The 24,922-nt window shown below is 34.7% G+C and overlaps 1 protein-coding gene across 1 annotated transcript; it reads left to right on the top strand.

Moving 5' to 3' along the window:
- Nucleotides 1–14,198: 14,198 nt before the first annotated feature.
- On the top strand, nucleotides 14,199–14,765 carry LOC140435667 (uncharacterized). The gene has a single exon (XM_072524388.1). It carries the CDS (start codon nucleotides 14,199–14,201, stop codon nucleotides 14,763–14,765), a length of 567 nt encoding a protein of 188 aa, XP_072380489.1.
- Nucleotides 14,766–24,922: the final 10,157 nt, after the last annotated feature.

Below are 24,922 nucleotides of genomic sequence, written 5' to 3'. Positions count from 1 at the left end.
GTCTACTGTAAAATTTTGTTCTTTGGAGATAGAGCTTTTTAGCTTATGAGGGCAGATTTGTAGATTAGAAAATATTACTTTTCTCATTTGTTTAAAAATAAATACTTACAGGAAGTAATCAAATTAAGAGAGCAACAATTAGTCGTTCTAACAATAATTATGCTTGAAAATGTATGATTCAAATAACATACCTATGTAGTAGAAGAGTATTTATAGTTGAATAATTTGAAAAACCAAAAAAAAAAAAATTCACATAAATCAATAAACACGACAAATGAGCTAATGTCACTGTCAATGAAAATTATAAACATCAAAATTTACAGTAAGCAAGTTATCAAAGACATATTGCCATATTGTTATTCTTTGTTTAACTTTTTGTGATTTCTATGGACAAGCGGCTTAATTTTGCAATAGTAGTTTCTGTGAGTAAAAAAGAGACCTAGTATAAAAAAGTAATTCGTGAATAATTTCGTGCATGGGAAAAGATATAGTGAACGTACTATATTGACCTTCCCCTTGATGCCTTCCCCTAAAGGTTAAAATAATCAAATTTGAAGTAGCTAGCGTTGCAAAGTTATGCCTTTTTTCGTCTAGCCCGATTGGACTACCATGATCTCACTACTACTATAAAAAATAACAACATTGTCAATGTCACTTATACAAAAATAGCAATTTTCATACACCTATTCATAAATTTTTGTTTACTGTCATCTTGACATGTTTAGTAAATATATAATTATTTTTTATTCATAATGTGTAGTAATCCTAGAAAGTCGCCACTAAAAGCAACTTTAAAATGGTCGCCTGCACTGCCTATAAGAAGACAAGACAATATAATCTCATCAAAAGCTAGAGAAAAAGGTCTGCTTGGTTTCAAACCGTCGTATGAAGTGAAAAAGGAACCAGTGTGTATGACATTTTTAATGAGCAATGAGTACATGAGGATGTGGTTTAAGCAGAGAGCAGAGTTCGAGAAAGATACATATACAAGGGAAGAAATCATTAAATCTGAAAGCAAAATACACAGGAGGTTTGTGCAGCGAATGATGACATATAGAAATCCAGGCAAGAATGAAATTATTGAACAAAGAATTCGAAAGTGTTCATCACCAACGGAAATGAAGGAGCACCAGTATCAGAGAATGAAATATAAGCCAGAATGTACAGTAATGTTACCATATAAAGGCCTTAAGTCATAACTTATACATGTTAATTTGATACTAACAAAAATATAGGTCATTATACTTAGTTATATTTTGACTATTTTGTGTATTTCAAAAGTTTCTCTATTATTTGAACAATTTTTACTTTTTTTATTTAAACACAAAACCACATCAACTGCGCAGGGTTATTAGTGGATATAACAAATACAAGAAATATTACATTAAATACAATTGAATAACAGTTAAAACTGTTGAATTTTTTTTGGTGAGAACTGTTTTTAGAGATCATCATCTATGAATCCGTGGAATCTTCTTTTTTCCATGAATTTAGGACAATCAAGTAGGATATGTTTGACGGTTAGTGTGTTAGAGCAGCTGAAGCAAATAGCTAGTGGTTTTTTTGTTATTAAGTATTTGTGCATTAAGGCAGTATGGCCAATTCTTAGACGGTTCTTCTGTTTGAAGTCGTCTCCAGAATAGCATTTATTTTTGGGAAAATTACATTTAATTTTGTACCTAATTTTTCCCAATGATTTTGCCAGGTATTAGTACAGTGGATTTTATTCAGGTTCTTTAGATCGGTGTATGGATATGTTTTTAATTTTGCAGTATGGTTTGAGCTCATTCGACTTTTGTTTGCCGGTTGATCTGCTGTTTCATTTCCGTAAATACCTGTATGTGAAGGTACCCAAATAAAAGCCGCTTCCTTTCCTAATGATCGGAATGTTTCTTGTTCGTTTTTATAGCCTGTATAATAGGGTTGTTGATATATATTTGTTTCAATTACAGTAATACATTTAATTAGTCTGTATATATAATAACGGATTTATTACGGCTGTCGCCGCTTCTCCGCCCCCAATTTCCATCTTTTTCTGTCATATGCAGTTGCCTCTTCTAAGTCTCTTGCCGCCATTGCTTCATCAATATCGTTGCGCCAACTTCTCCGTGGTCGTCCTCTCTTTCTTCTTTCAGGAGGGATCCATTCCAGTACTCTCCTAGGCCATCTGTACTCTGGCATTCTTTTAACATGTCCGAACCAGATTAATTGTTTTCTTTCTATGTCATCATTAATATTTCTCTCCATTTTCATTTCGTTTCTTATTTGTTCGTTTCTAACTCTCTCCAGTTTCGATCTACCACAGCTTCGTCTCAGATAATCCATTTCTGTCGTCATAAGTTTGTTTATATTAGCTTTGGTGACGTCCCATACTTCCGAACCGTAAAGTGTAATACTTTGGACTATACTACCGTAAATGTGTTTTTTGGTTTCTCGTCGAATTGTTTTTTGCCAGAGAAGAGAGTTTAAGGCACGGGTCGCTGCTTTGCCCTTGTTTATTCTTTCCCTGATTTCATCTGCGCTATTTCCCTTCTTGTTGAAAATGACCCCCAAATATTTGCAGGATTGCACGCCTTTGATTTTGTCGTCTTCCAAGACTAGGTCACATATTTCATCTGTTCACACTGAGAGATATTCACATTTTGTCATATTCATGTTTAGACCTGCCACCTCATATTCTTCTTGTAGTTTTCTTACCATATAGCTAAGATCGTAGCTGTCTTCGGCAATTACTACCTGGTCATCCGCAAAGAATAGTGTATATAGCTTGTTTTCTTCCACCGTTATTCCCATGTTTCTACATTTTTTTACCCATTTCACTAAGGATCTGTCCAAATAGATTTTAAATAAGGTGGGTGACAGACAGCAGCCTTGTCTTAGTCCTTTTGTTGTTTGAAAAGGAGAGGTGATTTCTTGTCCCATTTTAATTCTTGCAAAGTTTTGTTCGTAATATTTTTGAGTGGCGTTAATAAGAATTGGGTTTATTTTCAAGTTACCCATTTCTATCCATAGTTGGGAGATCGGTACACTGTCATATGCTTTTTCCAAATCTATTAAAGCTATATGAGTTTCTCTATTTCTCTGCACTCGTTTTTCCATTGCAATTTTTAATGTGAAGATATTATCCATAGTGGAGCGTCCGGCCCTAAATCCCGCTTGTTCTTCGGGTTGTTTGTCTTTAATATCATTTTCTATCAGGTTTCGTAGTACTTTTGAGTATAGTCGGCCTATAGTAGCAATCACTGCGATCCCTCTATAGTTTTTAGGATTCATCTTTGTGCCTTTCTTGTGTATTGGAGAGATATACGATTGGAGATCTCCAATGAGTCTGTTCCGATAATAATTAGGGCTTCCAAAATAGCTGTAGCCTCGCCTGTGAGTATACTGCAGTTTGTTGGTATCGATATGCTACAAGAATTTTTTTTACAGAGAGTAGTAGGCAGCAGCGTGACCATTGGGAGTTTTAGAGGCATCGGTAAAGATTTGGAAATAATTAGGATAGTGCTCTAGAATTTTCATAAATAGATGTTTAATTATTGTGGAGTTTGTAGTTTATTTGGGATACTTTGTTAGTGTTAAATCAATAGTTAATGGGTGGCTTGTCCATGAGGAATAATTTGCATTTATATTTAGCGATACATTGAGTTGATTCCTATCAAAAGATGTGAGCTTTATTCTTTCTATGAGGGGCGTAGAGTTTTAGTCTGGACTTTTTCTATTTAAAACCTTCTGACAGATTTTTCTTTAAATACTATTTATGGCATCTTAGTGTGGACTGTTAATATCTTTAATCTTAAAATAAACTTTTCTAACATGTCTATCTGTTATACAGATTGAGTTTTAAATATTGATGTCTCAATTATCTGGAAAACGGCTTTGGTTTGTTTTGAGTTTTTGACAATTTACATTGTTGTCATATATATATGAAAGTAAAAGATTGCATTTCATTTGAATTCGACTTCCATCATTGTTCTACACGTGTTTCGAGTTATTCAACCCCTCATCAGGAACACTTATGGAAGTTCAAACTGAAATGAAATGCAGTCTAGTATTTGGCTAGCAGCGGCATCTATACAAAGTAGCAAGAAGTCGAAAGACCTCTCTTTGATAGCAGAGCCAATTTTAATGAGATATGGTTTTCAGCTCATTTTGCAGCGGCGGCTCGTGGCCTAAAAAAGTGGTGAAGATGTGGAAAGCTTGCCGGACCAAAAGGAGTTTTGGTACCTACGTCGCGCCCAAAACTCATTAAAAATTTGTTAAAAAAATGTATAGAGTTTAGGGCCCTAATAACTTGAAAACAGTTTTTTAGGGCACTTATACTAGATCCGATTCGTTCTGCTTGCCAGGGGTATTTTAGTTCTGAACCTTGACATTTCATTGAGGGTTTTTTGGCGATTAAAACACCACGCCTGCTTAAACGGGTTGGTGAGTTTCGATTCAGCCGCCCACTCTGAGTCAGATGCTGATTGAAGCCGACCACTCTGGATCAGACGCAGATGTTTAAAATACTGGTTGGTCGACCATGTAAAAGAACATCCCTTTTATCTTCATTTTTTCAATGCCTTAACGGAGTCTCTAATATATTACACACCAAGTCATTAATTTAGCCACCATTTAATATAGTCTTCTGCAGGTCATCATGCAGGGTAGAGTCGATGGCAAAAAGGGAATAAGTAGAAAGAGAAAATCATGGCTGCGAAATATTCGAGACTGGACAAATATGACTGTAGACGAATTATTCCACGTTGCAAAAGACAGAGAAACTTTTAAAAATGTGGTCGCCAACCTCCGTTAATGGAGACGGCATAGGAAGAAGAAGAAGAAGTCATTAATTGGATTTATGTCTGTCTAAAATTATTTTTGTCCAAACGAAATCCACGAGAACACTTTATATCCGAAACAAACCACAGAGAAATGTATTAATAAAGTGCACTAAACAAATAAAATAATACTGTGACTAAACTAAACTAATAAATACTATATACTATATAAAAAATATCTATATAATAGACTAAATTTCAAAATATTGTCGCTGAGAGAAATTTCCGAAAAATAGGAATACCAAATACACATCCAACAGTGGGTGAAGACGAATAATATATTTATAGTCGGAACTGCACTCACTAGTTTTCTCAGCTATCACTAAGGATAGGCTGACGTCACGTTGCCATGGCAACCGTGAACGCTCATGCAGATGCATTTTGCATTTCAAAAATTATATTCACCTATTCCTGAATACTAAGATTCAGTACACGGCTAGTGACACAGGTCTGGACTTGACCGTCAAGTACGTACCGCTAATAAAGCTAGTTGTCTTTTTAATTTTTAGATTAATTAAAAGAGAATAAATCATTGATTTCAGAATTTAGATATAATAATGTTGCTTTCATTTTTTATTTATTTGTCTCAATTTAATTTAATTTTTTTGGTGAACCTCACCTTCACCTACTTCACCTGGCCAGCCGCCGCTGTCATTTTGGTGTAAGTATTCGTTATTTAGATCAGATATTTTTCAAACGATTGATTGCTAAAATGGATAGTATTGAACGGCCACCTCGTTCACCCGATTTGAATCCTAAAGATTATATTTATTGGGAATGCTTGATAAGAAGAATTTATAAAACTAAACCAGTAAGTGTGCAGAGCCATCGCAAAGAATTATCGAGGAATCCATATTAAAAGAAAAACATAGAGAAATGTTGTACACGCATTCTTCCGTCGTTTAGGATACAGTCAGCTCAACAACGGAGGGCATTTTGAACAACATTTCATTAGATTGACAGTAATTTAGGAATGTATTACATTTTGAATTATAATGTTCGAATTTCGTTGTACATAGTTTGGATCAAAAAATTTATTGAGATTTTGTTTTATGTTTTTAAGATATTCCTGGCTACATAAAATCTAAAGTAATTGTATACGGTTATACTGGTATTGAAGTGGACATTTCAATAAAGGTACTTACACTATACAGGGTGTTGCATTTAAAAAACAGAACAGAAACAAAAATCAGATTTTAATTTGAAGTTTTTTGAAACCACAATATAAACTCTTACATTAGCAATATTATTTACAAATAGTTCTTGTAATAAATAGATTAGATGTTTTGGCGTACCCATTTCTCTAAGTATATGCCACATTTTATCACATTTTACGGTATCGAAGGCCTTGGAATAACCAACAAAGCATAAGTATGTTTCTATGTTAAACTCTCGAGATTTTTCGATAATTTGACGAATATTAAGAATATGTTCTCTTCTTGTGGTATCTATGCTACTGTACGGTAATTACTGCAATCTGTCAGTGAATCTTTTTTATATATGGGAATAAACGTGAGCTTACCTCAGTCATTTGGCCACTTTCCGGTATTCCAGATCTCATTGCAAATTCTAAGCATTACTTCCGTCCCTAATTCTCCCATTTCTTTCAGTGTTTCAGCTGTTGTTCCATCTTCTCCTTCTGCTTTTCTGAATTTTAGCTTTTGCATGGCTGCCTCAATTTCTGATTTAATTATTTGAGGTTCTTTTTCATAACTTCTTTTCTTTGTATTATTGTCTGGGTCGTTGTTAGAGAATAGTATTTCGCAATATTGTTTCCACATCTCTGCTCATTGCAAATTCTAAGCATTACTTCCGTCCCTAATTCTCCCATTTCTTTCAGTGTTTCAGCTGTTGTTCCATCTTCTCCTTCTGCTTTTCTGAATTTTAGCTTTTGCATGGCTGCCTCAATTTCTGATTTAATTATTTGAGGTTCTTTTTCATAACTTCTTTTCTTTGTATTATTGTCTGGGTCGTTGTTAGAGAATAGTATTTCGCAATATTGTTTCCACATCTCTGCGATACCGTCTGAATTTGTTTCGGTATTTCCTCTATTATCTTTGATGATCTGTATCTGCGGTTTGAATTCTCTCGCTAGATACTTGATTTTTGAGAAAAGTTCTCTAGATTCTTGGCGGTCAACATGTTTCTCTATTTTACACATATGTTTTTAATATAATTATTTTTGTCACTTCTGCACAAGTGTTTTATAGTTGTATTTGTGGTGTATATCTCTATATCTTTTTGTTTTGAATTTGATATGCCGTTTCTAAGTTTTCGTCTTTCTTCTACAAGATCGAGAGTCTCTTCAGTCATCCAATGTTTTTTCCTAGCTGTTTTGTCTTTGGGATTAGTATTGTTGATGGCTTCAGTGATTCATTTCTTTGTGTAATCCCACGTTTGATTAGAATCTGCGGTAGTCACTGGTAGGTCAGCTTCTGCTAATGCTTCTCTAAACTTATCCGAGTGTTTTGATATCAATTTTTTTCTTTTATTTGTGATTGTTTTACTGTGTATTTTAATGCGAATTTCTAAGTGGGGCAGTTGTATGCACTGACGATGGGTCTTAGGGGAACATTGGGCTTATGTATTTTTGGAAGGCCGTATATCTTTGGAATTCGGGATGATTTTTCTTTGGGTATAAGAGATTTTTTGATGTCTGAAGGTGGCGTAGACTTATTTATGATGGATTTGGTCGTTTTTTCCAGATAGGTGGTTGGATCGTTTGGGACGCGTTTGTATTCCGTGAAATTGAGAAGTTCGAACATTTTGTCGAAATAATTAGAAGAGTTTAGAATGACGGTGGCATTACCTTTGTCGGCCGGAAGAATGACAATGTCAGGGTTGTTATAAAGTTCTTTGAGGGCGCGTCTTTCTGAAAGACTGAGATTTGACTGTGGGGGTTTGGAAGTACGGAGAATTCTGGCGACATCTTGTCTGGCGACTTCGGCTTGGTCGGAAGGAAGATGAGAAATAGCTTCTTCAGTTTGACAAATGATTTTCTTAGTTGGGACTGAAAGACTTGTGACAGAAAAATTGAAGCCTTTTGATAGAGCTTTGGTAGCTGAATCGGATATGTGGATATCTGAGAAATTGCGGACAACAGTAGAAGGTTGATGATTCGAAATGGGCTTTGGATTTTGTTGAGAGATAAGTTGATCCAGTTTACGTTTCTGGGTTTGGGTTTTGTTGTCAGAAATATGTTGGGCTTTTTGGTGAGAAAGACGATCGAAAGTGTCCCATAATAATGGATGGATATTAAAAGAGTGGATTATTGGTTATTATACCCTGTTCCAGTTGCCCACGTACATACATCGGACAGACAAACCGACGAATCCATAACCGTATTTACGAACATTCTATATCTGTCAAACATTCCGATACTACTTCAGCCCTAGCCCACCATCATATTCAAACAGGCCACAAAATAGATTTCGAAAAAGCAAAAACCATCGCCCCCATCCACTCTTTAAAATCGAGAATCATTCGTGAAGCTATCGAAATGAAAAAACGGCCTAACAGCTTGAACACGCGCGATGACGCGACCCCTGCTTCAGCGACCTCCCGCCCACACCGCTCAGGCCACGTCAGTTCAGACCACGTCAGCGCATACCGTTCCCGTGCATACAGCGAGTATAAAAGCAGCCACACAGGGTAAAACCGGTTGTCACTCGACACTGAGGAGTAGGCAGATTGAGACCTCAGTGCCGCGAGACAGTTCTTGTAATACAGAGCACGATACTGGTACGTATCGAGTGAGGGGAGTAGGCAGATTAAGACTCCGAACTCAAACCGAACCGTATCACTCTTGATAATGGCTCCAAAATGGGTGCCGAAACGTCGAGTAATAAATTCTCAACGCGGTTCTTCCCGAGAACTAAGTAATTATATATATATATATATATATATATATATATATATATATATATATATATATATATATGTGTGTGTGTGTGTGTGTGTATGTGTATATGTTTATATATTATGTAAAATCATTTAATAAAAAAATTCTACAAATAAATAATATTTGAGTATATATTATTTGAAATAAGATAATTTATACCAAAATAAAAAATAAACATCGATTATTTAAACAGGCAATAAACAAAATCAGATAATTCTACTATGAGATTCTCTTCAACCACTTAAAAACCACTGATTTCAACTCACAAGTGCAACAACTTCTTAAGAATTCGTATAGTATTCCTTTGGGTCTGAGAACCTTTCATGCATTCCTCGTAAATGGCTACTGATACAGCGTTGAGGTATTGCGGAAATCTGTTCCCTTTATAAGGTAAAGGTATTCAAGAAAGGCGCGAAAAAATTATCTAGAACTTAAACTGGGATTTACATAAGCATTGGCAGATAAGAACGATACAAGGCATTTGTTTTATCGTAACTGACAGCACGATCACTTGTTAAACTAAGTGATTAGGTTGGTGATGTTTTTTTCACTCCCAATGTAGCTTTAATAATGTCTGAATAAAAGTAGAACGATGAGTAACGAGTTTCTATATTCCGTTTTAAAATTGTTGATAGCGGAGTTTTTATGACACAATTGATAAATTCACAAGGTACCCGAAAATCAACTACCTGTATATGCTTCACGACAATACTTTAGTTAGATATGAAAGTCAGCGCTCCAAGAGATTTGTTTTGGAACTAATTCAAGCGGAAAATTACGCGGGAATTTCAAAATTTAATTTTGGTGAGAAAATTTAAATAAAGCTTAAAAAATTTAAATATAATTTGGTATATTTGAAAAAAACTCCATTTGAAATTTTAAAATGTGCCAATTATTTTTAAATTCAAATATACAAAATACCATTTATGAAAAATAAGACAAAATATAATTTATTTATCTATTTAGTCCATGTAAAACAACTTTTTATACAGTGTGTAAAAGCCAAATGGAATAAATTCATTATTTAGGTTACTGTACATATTTATAAAAAATCCCGAAGCACGTCAAATTTAAATAATAACTTGACATTCTTTAACGTGAAAATGAAACCCCTACTTTCAACCCCCTTAGAATGACAGGTACAACCCCCAATTTTTAAAATAAGAAGTATAGGCTTGTGATATATCGTTTGAAAGGTCTTTTCATTCTACATTCAAAAATGTTGTCGCTTTCAAGTTTATTAAGATTAATTAAGATAAAATAAATTAAAATCATGTGGTTACCGAAATTCGCTAAAATATACTCAAAACTTATTTCCCGTTTAGGTCTTGATAATGAGAAAGTGAACAAAAACCATAGCAATGTGGTTTTTAGATGGTAACCATTAAAAAACTTTAAAGAATTTCCGTGGCAACGTTCTTTTAACACGCATTAGTAAATTGTTTTATTTAAGTTGTCAGCATTTTAATTTAAGTAAAAAATTTGTTCAATTTAATTCTGAAATGCATAAAATAAATGAAAACGGAAATGCATAAAATAACAGTTTTACAAATGATTGGTTACGGAGATAACACCCGAACATAACAGGAAGTAACTCGCCTATTTCATGAGAAATTTCCTAATTTACCGCCTATATCCCAAGGAACGATAAGTAAAATAGAGAAGCAGTTTCGCGAGTTTGGTCATGTAAGGCAGATAAAAAAAGCAGCTGTCAATGCACTGAGTGATGAACTCAAATTAGATGTGTTGCTTGAGTTTCAGGAAAATCCACATATATCGAGTAGACAGGCATCCACTACATTCAATGCTCGCCATACATCGATAGTAAACATATTAAAAGAAAATAAATTGCATCCCTATAAGATGATACCTACTCAGGAGGTCATGCAAGACGATTTTGATAGGAGAACTTTTTTTTGTGAGCAAATGATGGACATGTTGGATAACAATATTATCCAATTAGAAGACGTTATGTTTTCTGATGAGTGTACTTTCCACTTAACGGTAATGCTAATCGGCAAAATTACCGCTACTGGGCCACGTAAAATCCTCACTGGATGAGAGAAGAATACACTCAATACCCTCAAAAGGTTAATGTTTGGGCAGGGATTGTAGGAAACAATATCATTGGTCCCTTTTTCATTGAGGGCAACTTGAATGGCAACAATTATTTGGCACTACTTCAAAATGATGTCATTCCAACGTTGGCAAATTTATATCCTGATCCAGGAAACCCTCAAGTTCCAGCGAATACGATATGGTTTCAGCAGGATGGAGCACCACCACATTACCAACTTAATGTCCGGCAGTACCTCGATACAATATTTCCCAATCGGTGGATAGGGAGGCGAGGATCGATTGAATGGCCAGCGCGATCACCTGATCTTACATTATTAGATTTCTTTTTATGGGGATATGTGAAGAGCCATGTGTACAAAACTAAACCTTCTGATATAAATGACTTAAAAGAACGAATAACGCTTGCGATTAGGTCGATCACGCCTGTTATGTTAAATAATGTTAGAAGACAGTTTTATTTGAGATTAGGATGTTGCCAAGACGTTCGCGTTGAACATTTTGAACATCTACTTCATTAACATTCATAGTTCTTTTTCGTGTTCTACATTTTATTACGTTTTGCATTACATTTTAGTTTTTGATTGTATTGTAGCGAATTTCTGTAACCACATGATTTTAATTTATTTTATCTTAATTAATCTTAATAAACTTGAGAGCTACAACATTTTTAAATGGAGAATGAAAAGACCTTTCAAACGATATATCACAAGCCTATACTTCCTATTTTAAAAATTGAGGGTTGTACCTGTCATTCTAAGGGGTTTGAAGGTAGGGGTTGCATTTTCACGTTAAAGAATGTCAAGTTATAATTTAAATTTGACGTGTTTTCTGATTTTTTATAAATATGTACAGTAACCTAAATAATGAATTTATTCCATTTGGCTTTTACACACTGTATAAATTTAGAATACAATAGAAATATGCTTTATTAACATTGAAAATTGTACAATTTGATGGAAAAATCTTACAAAAAGTCAGAAAAATAACAAAAATTTAAAATTTATTGAAATTACATAAATCGCCAATATCACAAAATAAAAGATAATAAAATACACAATATATTGCAAAATTTAAATAAATTGCAAATTGGATAGTTTAAGTTGCTGCACGTGATACTGAAATATATATTTATACAAATATTTTAGTTACTTGTACATAAAGCTATTCGTTCAGAAGCTCTTCTACTCAATAACATGCTCTTTCAGATAGATAGGTTTTTGTCCTTTTACGGAACTTAAGGAAAGAAGTTGAAGATTTAAGTTGCAAAGGGAGATGATTGTACAATTTTTTTGCTGAATATAATATAGATTTCTTTACTAACCCAGTGGACGGGTTCAGTAAATACCAATCAAAGGTTGAATTTCTGGTGGAGTAGTCATGATTAGGTCTTGCTGGAAAAACATGTAGGTGTTTACGAATTAAGCAAACAGTTTCTAAAATATATAAAGAGGAAATAGTTAAAATGCCGTGATTTATGAAGTTGCTTTTTTAATATCTTTTGAAATTTAAAAACATCAGATTGGGGCAGCTGTTCTAGAACCCCAAAAAAAGAAGACCATATCGAAGATGAGACTCGAACAAAGAAAAATATGTTATTTTGGAAGATGCTAAATTATTTTCCTTCGAAACTGCATATCTCGATCTTATTGCATAGCAGGCTGAGTCTTCTAAGAAATTAGAAATGACTTCCACCAACACGTTTCTAATTTGACGGATTTTTGCACCACCTTTGCTTCAAAATTGGTATAAAATAGATCATTTCCACTGTTTTCTTAGAACTCTTACCATAAAAACTAGAACATGATCTGCTATATATGAATCTTATCGGACGTTGATAGAACAAGGTTTGAACTTAGATTTAGGTCCTTGATGAATTCAAAAATAATATATTTTAACTGTGTTTTTAAGCCTTGAAAAGCGTAATTTTGCGTTTTTTTTTAGTTTTAAATTGTTTATAACTCGAAAACGGTACAGAAAAATTACAAGAAACCTATTTTGTTCAGAATTGTTAAAAAAGTTCAAGAAAAATGTCCGGGCTGAAAAAATTCATTGTACAATTTGTTAAAAAAAGTTTTTAAAAAACTTTTCGTCTGGGTGACCTCTTTAACCTTATTTTGGGGTATCTTATGAATATAAGTATGTAAAAAAATCTTATGGGAATATTTTTCTGAACGAATTCGAGCTTTTCGCCTTGCCTAATAAACTATTTAACTTTACCTTTACCTAACAGTAACCGGAAAAGAAAAGCTCTTAGATTGGTTAATAAGCAAAGAAAAAAGGTAAAAGAAGGAAGACACCTACTTTATATGGAATATGTTCAATATTACTGCGGTCCTAAGATTAAATTCAGGGACTTTTAATAGAATTTACGTTTGTTTTGATTTTGGCATAAATTTCTTTTCGGGAAGTACACTTGCAAGCAACAAAAACCGACCCACTCAATGAACTGTAGTTTATGCTCAGTAATTCTATGTTGTGTTACTTCGAATTAAAACAACTTATGCAAAAAATATTGACCATTATACTTAGAGTTTTCAAAAAGTAATTGTTCTATGCAGAATGGCAAAGTGCTGTAAAATTGGCCTACTTCTGTATGGCACAGGGAATGTAGCAAACATTGTAACGGACATGTTCTACACAACGTAGACGTACATGAATTTGGCGGTGGTCGTTTCAGTCGCTTTTCAAATGTTGACGTGTATGTCCACTTCAAAGTGTAGGGGAGGATGGGGCATCATGGACCATAGGGGTAATGTAAACCACATCGGTTATTTTGTTTAAAATTGGCAACACTGCATCTAGTAACTACTACAAATATGCGTAGACATCTTATCTACTTTTAGTATGAGTGTGAACGCACGGGGAGTACGTTCAGACGTGTTATAATTAAAAACACGTGTTTCGTCGCTGCTGATCTAAGGAATTTACTACTTTTGACTAAAGATTTCTCGGTAAGTAGACATGATTATTTTAATTTTTTGATACTGTGGTGTTGCTTGTAAAATGTGCTTTTAATAATTAAGATTTGCTTTTGATACGTTGTAAACTGGTACGTTAATTTCCATATTTTGAATGTGTACTACGCATGGGGCAACGTGGACTAGGAGTGGTTCACATTGCCCCATTATATTTTCTTGACACTTTTTTAATTATATGCTTCTTTTGCAGTTAGAAATGGTACGAAATTATGTGAGGAAAACTGAGCAACAATCCTGGTCTCTTGTTGCCTTGAAGAATGCTATCCGGACAGTTAAAGCTGGGGAAATGGGCTATTTAAAAGCTAGTAAAGTTTATGGTAAAAAGTAACAAGAATTTCTCCTGACGAAAAGGGTCTAGGTTTCTACAAAACGGTTTTTACCAAGGAACAGGAAGAAGAATTGTATAATTATATCTTAGATATGGAGAAGCGTTTATACGGAATTACTTTGCTTGATCTTCGTCACCTAGCTTTCCAGTTAGCCGAAAAAAATAACATAGACCATCCATATAATGAAACAAACAAACTTGCAGGTTTAGATTGGGCGTACGGATTTCGAAAACGGCACCCAGGGCTTTCATTACGTAAACCCGAATCAACATCTGCTGCAAGACCTGAAGCTTTTAATCGTTACAATGTAAAACAATTTTTTGATCTATATAAAGCTACTTTGGATTCTAAACATGTCAATCCAACGCGTGTTTTTAACTGTGACGAAACAGGTCTAGGTACAGTCCCCAAATGTAATAGTAAAATCTTGGCGCATAAAGGACGGAAACAAGTTGGACGGCTTACTTCTGCTGATAGAAGTGGAATAACAACAGCCGTTATTTGCATGTCATCATCAGGAATCTTCATACCGCCGATGTTAATCTTTGCAAGAAAGAGAATGAAAGTTGAACTCCAAGCTGGTGCACCTCCAGGTTCAATATTCGCCTGTAGCGATAGTGGCTGGATAAATAGTGAACTCTTTTTAATATGGTTTTAACATTTTCTTCAACAAACGAAACCAAGTGAAGACGATCCAATCTTATTGATTTTGGATGGACACAGCAGCCATACAAAAAACATAGAAGTAATTAATTTGGCTAGGGAAAACATGTACATATCATTTGTTTGCCTCCACATTCCACATATCGAATGCAGCCAACCGATGTTGGTGTCATGGCTCCTTTAGCACGATATTATGATATGGCATTAGAAAAGTTTCTTAATAACAACCCAGGCAGAGTGGTAACAGCTTTCCAAATCTCTAAAATTTTTGGTGAGGCTTTCTTACAAGCTGCAACACCTTTGACTGCTATTAACGCTTTTAAAAAATGTGGGATAGTACCTTATGATCCCAATATATTTACAGACCTCGATTTTGCACCATCTGCTACGACTGAAAGAGATTTGGAGAATAATAGTCTACCAGTGTCAAGTCAAGATGAGGCAATTCCTTCAACTTCAACTGCAGAGCCTCACTTAAGTCAAGATGAGGTAATTGCTTCAACCTCAGTTGCAAAGCTTCATACTGGTAACGATTTTCAATTGACAATTTCCCCTGCACACAATAGAGCAACAACTTCATTTGGAGTAAACAGCCCTAAAGACATTCGTCCTCTGCCAAAGAGAAGTAAATTAATGGAACCAAAGAGGAAATCCAAAAAAGGTAAAACGGCTGTACTGACATCTAGTCCGTATAAGCTAGAATTAGAACTTGAAATAAACACGAAGGAGGCAATAGAAACAATGAAAAAGGAAAAAGCTAAGAAAAAAATAAATGATGATAAGCACGAAGATAGTGAAAGAAGTAACAAAAAAATAAAAGTTTGTCCTTCCAAAGATGGTAAGGGAAAGAAAAAAAATTAATGTAACCATCAAGTACAAGATGATGGCAATGGTGAAGATGCTGAATGTTTTTACTGTAACTGAGAGTGGTTCTCCTCATCAGCCAATGAAGAAGGATGGGTACGTTGCTCGGCCTGTCTGAAATGGGTTCATGAAGCATGTGCGGGAATAGATCCAGAAGATGATGAAGAATTTCAGTGTGAATTTTGTATTTCTGAATAAATATAACATGTGTCTATTTTTACTAATGTTCTGTTACCGGTTTTCTAAGTATTTTTAATAAAAAAATTCTTTTTACTTGATTTTATTTACCAAACATAGCCATTAGATAATGAAATAGTGTGACTTTCCTCAGTAGTTTACATTGCCCCACCCTATGGGGCAATGTGAACTTTTGACATATAGTCAGTTGTCATTTTTTTGTTGAAAATACGTTAAATAAATTATGTTTCAATTGCAACTAAATGACAGTTAAATGTTTAATGAACGTCCCTAATTAATTAAACAAAACAAAATCATTTCTGGTTTAACAGTATGTGCATATCTTCCTTAGATGGTTCACAATGCCCCATCCTCCCCTATTACGTAAATATTTTACAAATGGATACTTCACCAGTGAAGGCGACCCAGGTAATTGCATTAATACGAGAGGGCTATAGTTATAGTTATAGTTAAATAAAGAGGCTATAGGACTGTCGCCGGACTTACCGTCAATACCAGGAGACCGGTCGTCACCAGGTTCAGGTCGGCGATGTGTAACGACAGTGAGGGACGATCGATTTATTGTCCAAAGTCCTTGCGGAATCGGCATGCGACAGGAGAGTAGCTTCAACAATCCTTGAGGATGGATGAGATGTCACCGTCGCTTAGTGGACAGTTAGGAGAAGACTTAAGGCTGCCACTTAAACTACCGAATGAGCTAACACATGACTCAAATTCAATGCACGTCCGACACAAGCTCGACTCCAGTTTTCCCGAGAACACGTCAATTCTTGGCCAATGAAACAGAGTTTTATTCTCCGATGAGAGTCAAATGTGTTTGTATAACAATCACAGAAGACGATGCATCTATCGGAGACCCGGAAAACGATTTGTCCAGTGCTGCAGTGTTGACACAGTGTGCTATGGAGGTGGTTGGTGTATGTTTTGGGGTGATATATCTTTTTTTTTTTTATTATTAGAAAAAGATGTCGCATCCACCAAAAGGTTATTAGCGACGGAACAAAATATAAATAACAAAGTTAAACACCCACAGATTATACAAAATGTTTATGGATCTAAGATAATTCACTATATTGTCACAGGAATAGTTTTGACCTAAAGCCTGTGGTAGAGCGAGTGGATCTTGTAGCGCTGTCTTTCTTGGTCATATTTACTACAAATTGTTAAAAAGTGTTCGACTGTTAATCGGACGTTACACTGATCACACATAGGTGGATTTCTCTTTGTGAAAAGTAGGAGTGCGTTAATCTGGTATGTCCTAGACGTAAACGCGCAACCGCAATTTGTTCTCGTCTATTGCGCGACGATGGAAACCACTGAGACACATTATTTTTGATTTTATTTAAATTGGAATTAGTTTGAGACCACTCATTTCGCCACAAACACAACACTTTTTAAAATAAGCTTTTAAGTCACTGGAAACACACTTGTCTATCGGCTCCGACAAATCACTTAACATTGCCTCTCGTGCAATCCTGTCAGCTTCTTCATATCCTGTTATTCCGACGTGTGAGGTAACCTCACACCTGAGAATTAGATGATACTGAAACATTGTCTACAGAAGAGTCACTATCTAAGTCAGAAATCTCTTTCCCTAAGTGGTTGTGTAGTTTCTTTTGAAGTTTTGTAAACTTGCTTTTTGTAGATCTATCATTTGCATATTGATAGCTGCTTTGTAAAAGATGGAGTAAACCAGCCATATCAGTTGTAAATTCTTTTACGACGCTAATAGTGTCGGGGGAGCCTTGGACATTATCAATCAGTAAGGACAATTGGTGGAACTTTAAAACGAATGGTGGGGTATGATTATCAATGAAATTTTCAAGAGTTTCCCGTGTAGATTGGACTTTAGATGAGCGTGGTTTTTTTGGTTTAGAGAGTTTGGGTTTTGCAAACAGATTTTCTGATGAAATTGCTGAATCTGAAGGAGGCGTGTCGATCTCACCAATACTGCGTTTTATGGAAGAACTTGCGTTTTCGCAATTGCTATTAGAGTTTTCACTTAGATGATGTGGCTTTATTACATTTGGAAGTACTGGAGCAAACTCATTGGTAGTGACAGAAGTCGAGCTTGTAGTTTTATTTGTAAGATTGGTTGAAATGGTTGTTTCAAAAAATTGTGGTGATGTATCAGTTTTATTAGAATTTTCTGCAGTTGTATCTAATGGAAAAGGAGCTGATAGATTGGAAAATATTGCTTCCGAAGTTTGTGAAAACGGTATTGCCGCTGAAGGAGGTTGATTAAAAGTGTTGCTATGAGTAGGAGTATTAGTAGTTTCTTTGTCGTGGAGATTTGTAGGTGTAGGTGATATGCTCGGATTTGATAATGGATAACTTGATGACTGCTGGGTGTTTGGTACCTTGTGTAGTATACTTGTTGAAGCTGTTTGATTTGGTACTTCATTGTTTGACTCAATATGAGTTGATTCCGTTACTGAACTGGTTTTGCATTGGGATGATATGTGTCCTGCATTTTTGCAAACAAAGCAGGTGAGTGTACCTTGTGACAAAAATATGCGGTAAGGTGTTTGGTCGAAATTTATTAGAATAGAATCTGGAATTTGTGATGTTATAGGGCTTATATAAACTTGCCTCCGAAAGCTCAATATGTGACTATATTCGGGAAGAGTCGAGCTAATTTTCAGAAATGTTATTGGGGAAATAAGCTTTAAACCGATATTCTGTAATTCTTCAACTAATACTTGATGAGAAATTGACGGGCAGACTCCAGACTAGTCTTTCTGCTGGAGAGACAAGTCTTCGTGCTGTTACAACTTCGCCGAGTACTTCTATAGAGCCATGTTGTGTCATGAAGTTATCTACTACGGTTTTGTTTGCCAAATACATGCAGATTCTATTATGAGATAATCTAGATGAAAAAATAATATTTTTTGGGTTGATGATTGTACCCAAAGGAATGAGATAATCCTGCAGTTTAGCATTATCGATACAACTAAATACAATTGCTTGGTTCTTACTCGGAAAAGAATGTGAAGCGGCTGAAGCATAACTGTTTGTGATATTCGAACGTTGATTTACTGGACTGGTTAGATCGGAAGGTGTGTTTACATTGTGTAAAGTCATTTTAAGCTGCGGTGGCGAAGGCCTTACTCCGACTCTGGTAAATGAAAAACCAATCGCATGCTACTATAAGCTACTTATAGCAGCTAACCTCACAAAATGATTGTACGGTAGTGTATATTTATTATTTGACGTTTTCTTTTCACAATAATAAAATAATAATTACGTATAGATGACTTACGTAGTAGTATCTAGTAGATAAACACTTTAATTTTAAAAAACTATTTAATAAAACCACTTGTTTTTATTAAAAACTAGGAGTACGATATCAGTACAACTTAACCGTACCTTGCCAGGGCCGGCCTTTCTGATATATCTTTAGAAGGAAAAGCAGAGCTTGTGTTTGTGCCCGGTGGTGGTCGCGGAAGAGGTTTGGTTGGTTTCATTACATTACGGATATTCTCCAAGACCATGTTGTTGCTTACTCGTTTCTGAATCTCATTTTAAAAGATGAAATTAAACATTTTACTTTTATATTCGTCACATAATGACTTTGATTCATAACATGTTTTCTCACATACAATATCAAGATGTTATTTTTGTTAGGGTCTTTACTACATATACTTTATAAATAGACTAGTTATAACAGTCCTATGGTACCTATACTTTATAAATAGACTAGACATATCAGGTGACGTAATAGTGACAGATGACGTTACAGCACCACTGTGACAGATAATTGTAAAAAGGATCTTATTGCAAGCGATACCTCGTTTGAAAGGTATTGAAAATACCTATTCAATCATAATAATGTTGTTTGAGTTTAAGCTCATTTTGATGAATAAATTAAATAAATACTATAATTGTAGCTTCTTATTTAATTAATAAATATTAACTAGTTCTTATAGTAAGTGTTCAACATGTGCTTTATTTACTTCCTGACAGTAATGCATCCTACTTCCTATTCCTTATCTGGGTAACGTCTTACTGCACCATAATGGTGTGCAGAAGCACCATCTTGTTGAAACGTTATTTCCAAGTTGCCGAATTCATCTGGATAACCCTCCAAAATTTTACATATTAACGGTTCAATTGCGTTTTGTAACATCTTCAGGCATTCGAGATGTGGTGTTACAGGAGAATGTGGAAAATACCATGGACAGAAAGAGTAACAAATCAAGATGTTCTGCTACGAAAAACGTGAGGATTTGTGTCACTTCAATACCCCACAGTGTGTGTGTGTGTGTGTGTGTGTGTGTGTGTGTGTGTTAATATTTCCGAGAGAAAAAGTATTTTCGTCACTAAAACAAATTGCTTTTATGTAATCGAGCTGTTGGTTATTTTTATTGGACATATTTTCACAGAACTCTAGTCTTCGGTAGGGGTCATCATCTGAAAGTGGGTGCACAATTTTTAATTTGTATGGATGAAATTTGTTTTCAGCCAACACTCGTTGTACTGTCTATAGATAGATGCAACTTGGCCTGTAGAAGAAATAGGGTTCACTACCATTTCTAAAATTATGTCAATTTTTTTGTCATCACTAATTGTTGGTCGACCAGATCGTTTGACATCTTAAACACTAACTGTTGTTTAAACTTTAAAAGATTCTTCCTCAAATAAGCTCTCGATGTAAAGCGATCGAGGTACCTCTCATTAAACAGACGTTCCGCTGCATGGAAATTATTTCCACATTAACCAAACTAAAAACAACTTGACTAAACTTGAATTAACTAAACTAAGCAGATACAGAAACTAAATATTAAGCTATAAACGCTTTTGCAAACTAAAAACTACTAGAGAATTGACAAACGTCAATTTTTTTTGACAAATAACCAAAAGCGGACGTTAGAATTTTTATTAATTAAATGTCAAACTAGAATTTTAGTATTTATTTAATTTATTCGTCAAAATCATCTTAAATCCAAATAAAATTAGTAAGATTGAGTAGGTATATTAAAATAATTGTGGTTTCGCATTTAATTAATTAATATTCTAAGGATCGCCTCTGGTTAATTGTCAAAAAAGTTGACGTTGACTTAAAAATAATTAGAGTATCGAAAAACGTCAACTTTTTTACAAGTAACCAGAGGCGAAGGTTTTAATATTTATTAATTAAATGCAAAACTACAATTTTAGTATTTATTTAATTTATTCATCAAAATAAGCTTAAGCTCAAACAGAATTAGTACGGTTAAATAGGTATTTTAAATACCTTTCAAACGGGTAGGTATCACTTGCCATAACGTCCTATTTAAAATTATCTGTCACAGTGGCGCTGTAACGTCATCTGTCACTATTACGTCACTTGTTATGACTAGTTAAGAAGCCTACGTCTGTTTATTGCCTCCCTCCAAATTTTACTATTATAAGTATAACCATTCAAAAGATACGAGGGGGAAACGTATTTTTGACTAGCACTGTATACTGGCCAAATAGCGTAGTCAAAAAATTTAACTTATTTTACTTTTGAGTCGATTTTGCTCTGCTCGCAAGTGTAGATCTAATTAATAGGATTACTTGGTAATTCGCTTGGTAAATCTAAATTTCATTTTACGATACTTACTAGCAATAATTACATATTATGTTCATTATAAAAAATACAACTTAGAACTGAGCAATCGAACAAAATTAATTACCATCATACATTCCGATAAAAAGTCATCACCAGCATAATTTAATTTCAATATACCACCAACATAATAAAACTATTTTATTTTAGTATTATTTCAGAAGTACAGTTTGGAAATAAATAATATTTTAATACATTTAGTATAATTAATAACTGCTTAATGAAAATATTAAATAATTGTATGCTCGCATAAAAAACTACGCACTGTACAAATGTACAAAATAATTAAATTTATATTATACCAGTGAAATCATAATTATATTACTCTAAAAGATTAATTTGAAATTAATGTAAATTTGGAAGTTTTCTATTCATCAAAATCTATTCAGATCGTTGTTAATAATAATGATTGTTTTATTTTAAATATTTAACAAAAATCAATTGGTTTTCTGTTATTTTCTATCTGGATTTGTGACGGAAAATATTGGTATATTAATTTTTCCGAAAAGTTCTACCTATTTTCAGCAAATAAATAAAGCTAGAATGGCTAGAATGGCAGTAGTACCTCGATATATGAATGCCCTAATATACGTCTGTTTTGAGATACGAGCCAACGAGTGAGCAATATTTTCCTTTGAGATGAGAGCAAGATTTGAGATACGAGGAATCGCAAACTACATCGCTGCATACGACCCCAACATATGGGTCTATCTGGCAGCGTCTATCAGTTTCCCCTTCCTCAGGTTAGACTTAATTCTGTATGCTGAGAAACAACTGATGATGTGGGTGACAGATAAGCAGCTTTAAGGAGGAACCTTAACACAAAGCATCACCATATGAGACATGGAACGGGAGATTTGATGTGATTTGCTTCCACAAACACATACTTCCACAAACGAAGAATCTTCTTACGGTGCCCTATCCAATTAGTGGATGTTGGCGATAATTCTGGCATACTTCTCTCGGTCTTGTGTGGCTCTAAAGAGTGCATGGGCATCGAGGTTTGTCCAATCCCTTATGTTTTTAAGCCATGAGTATTTCTTTCTTCCGATGCCCAGTTTCCCTTCTATCTTCCCTTCTTTAATAAGCTTTAAGAACTGGTACTTGAAATTTCGAAATATATGACCCAGATAAGCAGTTTTTCTTCTTTTTATTATTGGCAGCAATACTCGTTCTCGGTCCATTCGATTTAATACTTCAACATTTGTTGTGTGATCTGTCCAGGGAATTTTAAGTAGTCTTCTAAATACCCATATTTCAAAGGCCTCCAATTGGTTCATCAAATTGGCCTTTATGGTCCAGGTTTATACACTATATAGCAGTATGAAGTAAATGTAACAAAGCGATATCGAAGCGTTAAGTTAGGGCTGCTGTTGCTTAGCAAGGTTCTCCTATTAGTAAATGCTGTTCTGGCTTGCTCAATACTCCTACGTATCTCTATGTCTGAATCTAGATCTTCAGTTATTCAACTACCGAGATATCTGAACTTGGGGATCTTGTGGAAGTTCTTATTTCGTGTTCTGCTAACAACCATTTCCTTCGTCTTGTCTATATTAATCTTCAAGCCCAGTTGTTGTCCTTCAGTGTTTATTCTATCTACTAGTCGTTGTAGCGCTTCTTGGCTATCAACTATTATGACTGTATCGTCAGCATAGCGAAGATTACTAATAGTCTGTCCGCTGATTTTGATTCCATCTTCAGTGTCACTTAAGGCGCTATCGAAAATCGTTTCAAAGTAAAGATTAAAAAGGAGGAGTGACAGAACACAACCCTGTCGTACACCTTTTTCGATTGAGAAATATGATTCCAGTCCTACTCTCACAGATGCCGCTTGATTCATATAAAGGTTCTTTATGATTTTAAGGTCACTCTCATCTATCAAACGTTCCTGGAGCAATCTTACTAATTCTGAATGATTAACACAAACGAAGAATCGGAGAACTCGTTTAAAGCTAGTCGGGGCTGGTTTGACAACTTTAGGAAAAGGATCGGTATTCACTCCGTCGTCAGGCATGACGAGGCAGCAAGTTTGGATGCGAAGGCAACTGAGTTTTACATAAAAACGTTTTTTGAACTGATAGAATCCAATCCCCCAGTAAGTCTTTAACTGAGATGAGCCAGGGCTTTTCTGGTAAAGGATGTTGATTAGGACTTACATAACGATAGAGGAGAAGACGATGCTAGGTAACAAACCGGCGAAGGATAGATAAACTCTAGCACTTTGTGCCCATGCAAGTGGCGACTGCAAAATTAAGCTGCTGCTGGGATACCATTCGTCAAATCCTACAGTCTTTACAGATTTTAAAAGATAAACTGCAAGTTGGGTGGAATGAAATCTGAAAGCACCAGTAAATTCTTTATAGAATGGAAACTCCATTTAACTTAGTATTTAGCCCTTCTGTTAAAAAATATCTACAGGAAAACAACCTATCTAGCGGGAAAGAATATGCGTCATATGCGTCAGAAACACGATCTGACACAGGGAGGACAACAAGGATGTTAAAAACAGCAGAGATGAAAACACTTGGAAAAATTAATGGCAAGCTATATGGGACAGAGCTAGAAATACAGATATACGACGTAGATGCAAGCACTGTGTAAGAAATAAAAGAGTAGAATGGAAAGATCATATAATGATGACAATAAATAGAGTAGTAGAGACGGCAAGAGACGGTTCTCCAATAGCAAGACAATCAGTAGGAAGATCATGAAAACGATGGAACGACAACTTTTTAGAGGCACATCGAAAAACAGACAGAGTCATGTCTACATAAAAAAAAAGAAAAGAAGAAGAAGGAATACAACCTACGTCTCATACAAGATCTTGGCAATGGGGGAAAAATTTGTAGGGTTAGACTTGTATAAAGATCACTTCAAAAAAGTTATTTTAACTTAACTTATTTCCGCAATATCCTGAAGGAGAGGAAAAAACCAAGCTTCTTGAACAGAGCAAAGCGTCATGAAAAAAGCAAACACCAGTGACGAAAATTAAGCGGTTACGCAAGCACTTCACATTCTCTTTTATTATGTTTTTATAGAATTTGTATTTGTTAATTATAAATAAATGTTTCTTCTTGTAAATACACTTTTTTAATGAAAATATACTTAAAAAACCAACTGAGGTGGTGTTTTGCTGGAACTGATTAATGGCATTTCAATTAATTTCAATGGGGAAAATAGCTTTGATATACGAATAGGGCTTACGAAACGTATTAAAGTCATATGTCTAGGTATCAGTTTGGGCTCAGGTTTTCAGTAAATAATATATCAAAAATGATATATAAAAAAGCTCTGAAAGCTCTAAAAGCTTTCTTTTTGCTGGAAAGGAAAAACCAACACAATACTGTACATAGAATAATCTGGCGTGCTCTTAATCAGATGAAATCTAATTTAAAGAACCAAATTTATACAATGTTGATTGTAGTATATACATTACACTATTAGTGTGAATGTGAATTTGATTCCACCTGGTCTGATTCCAAATATTTCCATTGAAC

The sequence above is a fragment of the Diabrotica undecimpunctata genome, chromosome 3 (genome assembly GCF_040954645.1).
Source record: "Diabrotica undecimpunctata isolate CICGRU chromosome 3, icDiaUnde3, whole genome shotgun sequence".
Lineage (NCBI taxonomy): Eukaryota > Metazoa > Arthropoda > Insecta > Coleoptera > Chrysomelidae > Diabrotica > Diabrotica undecimpunctata.
This window is presented reverse-complemented; position numbering and strand designations above follow the sequence as displayed.

What these genes read in the sequence shown, in the direction of transcription:
- LOC140435667 (XM_072524388.1), top strand. Translation starts at nt 14,199, where the DNA reads ATGGAGAAGCGTTTATACGGAATTACTTTGCTTGATCTTCGTCACCTA.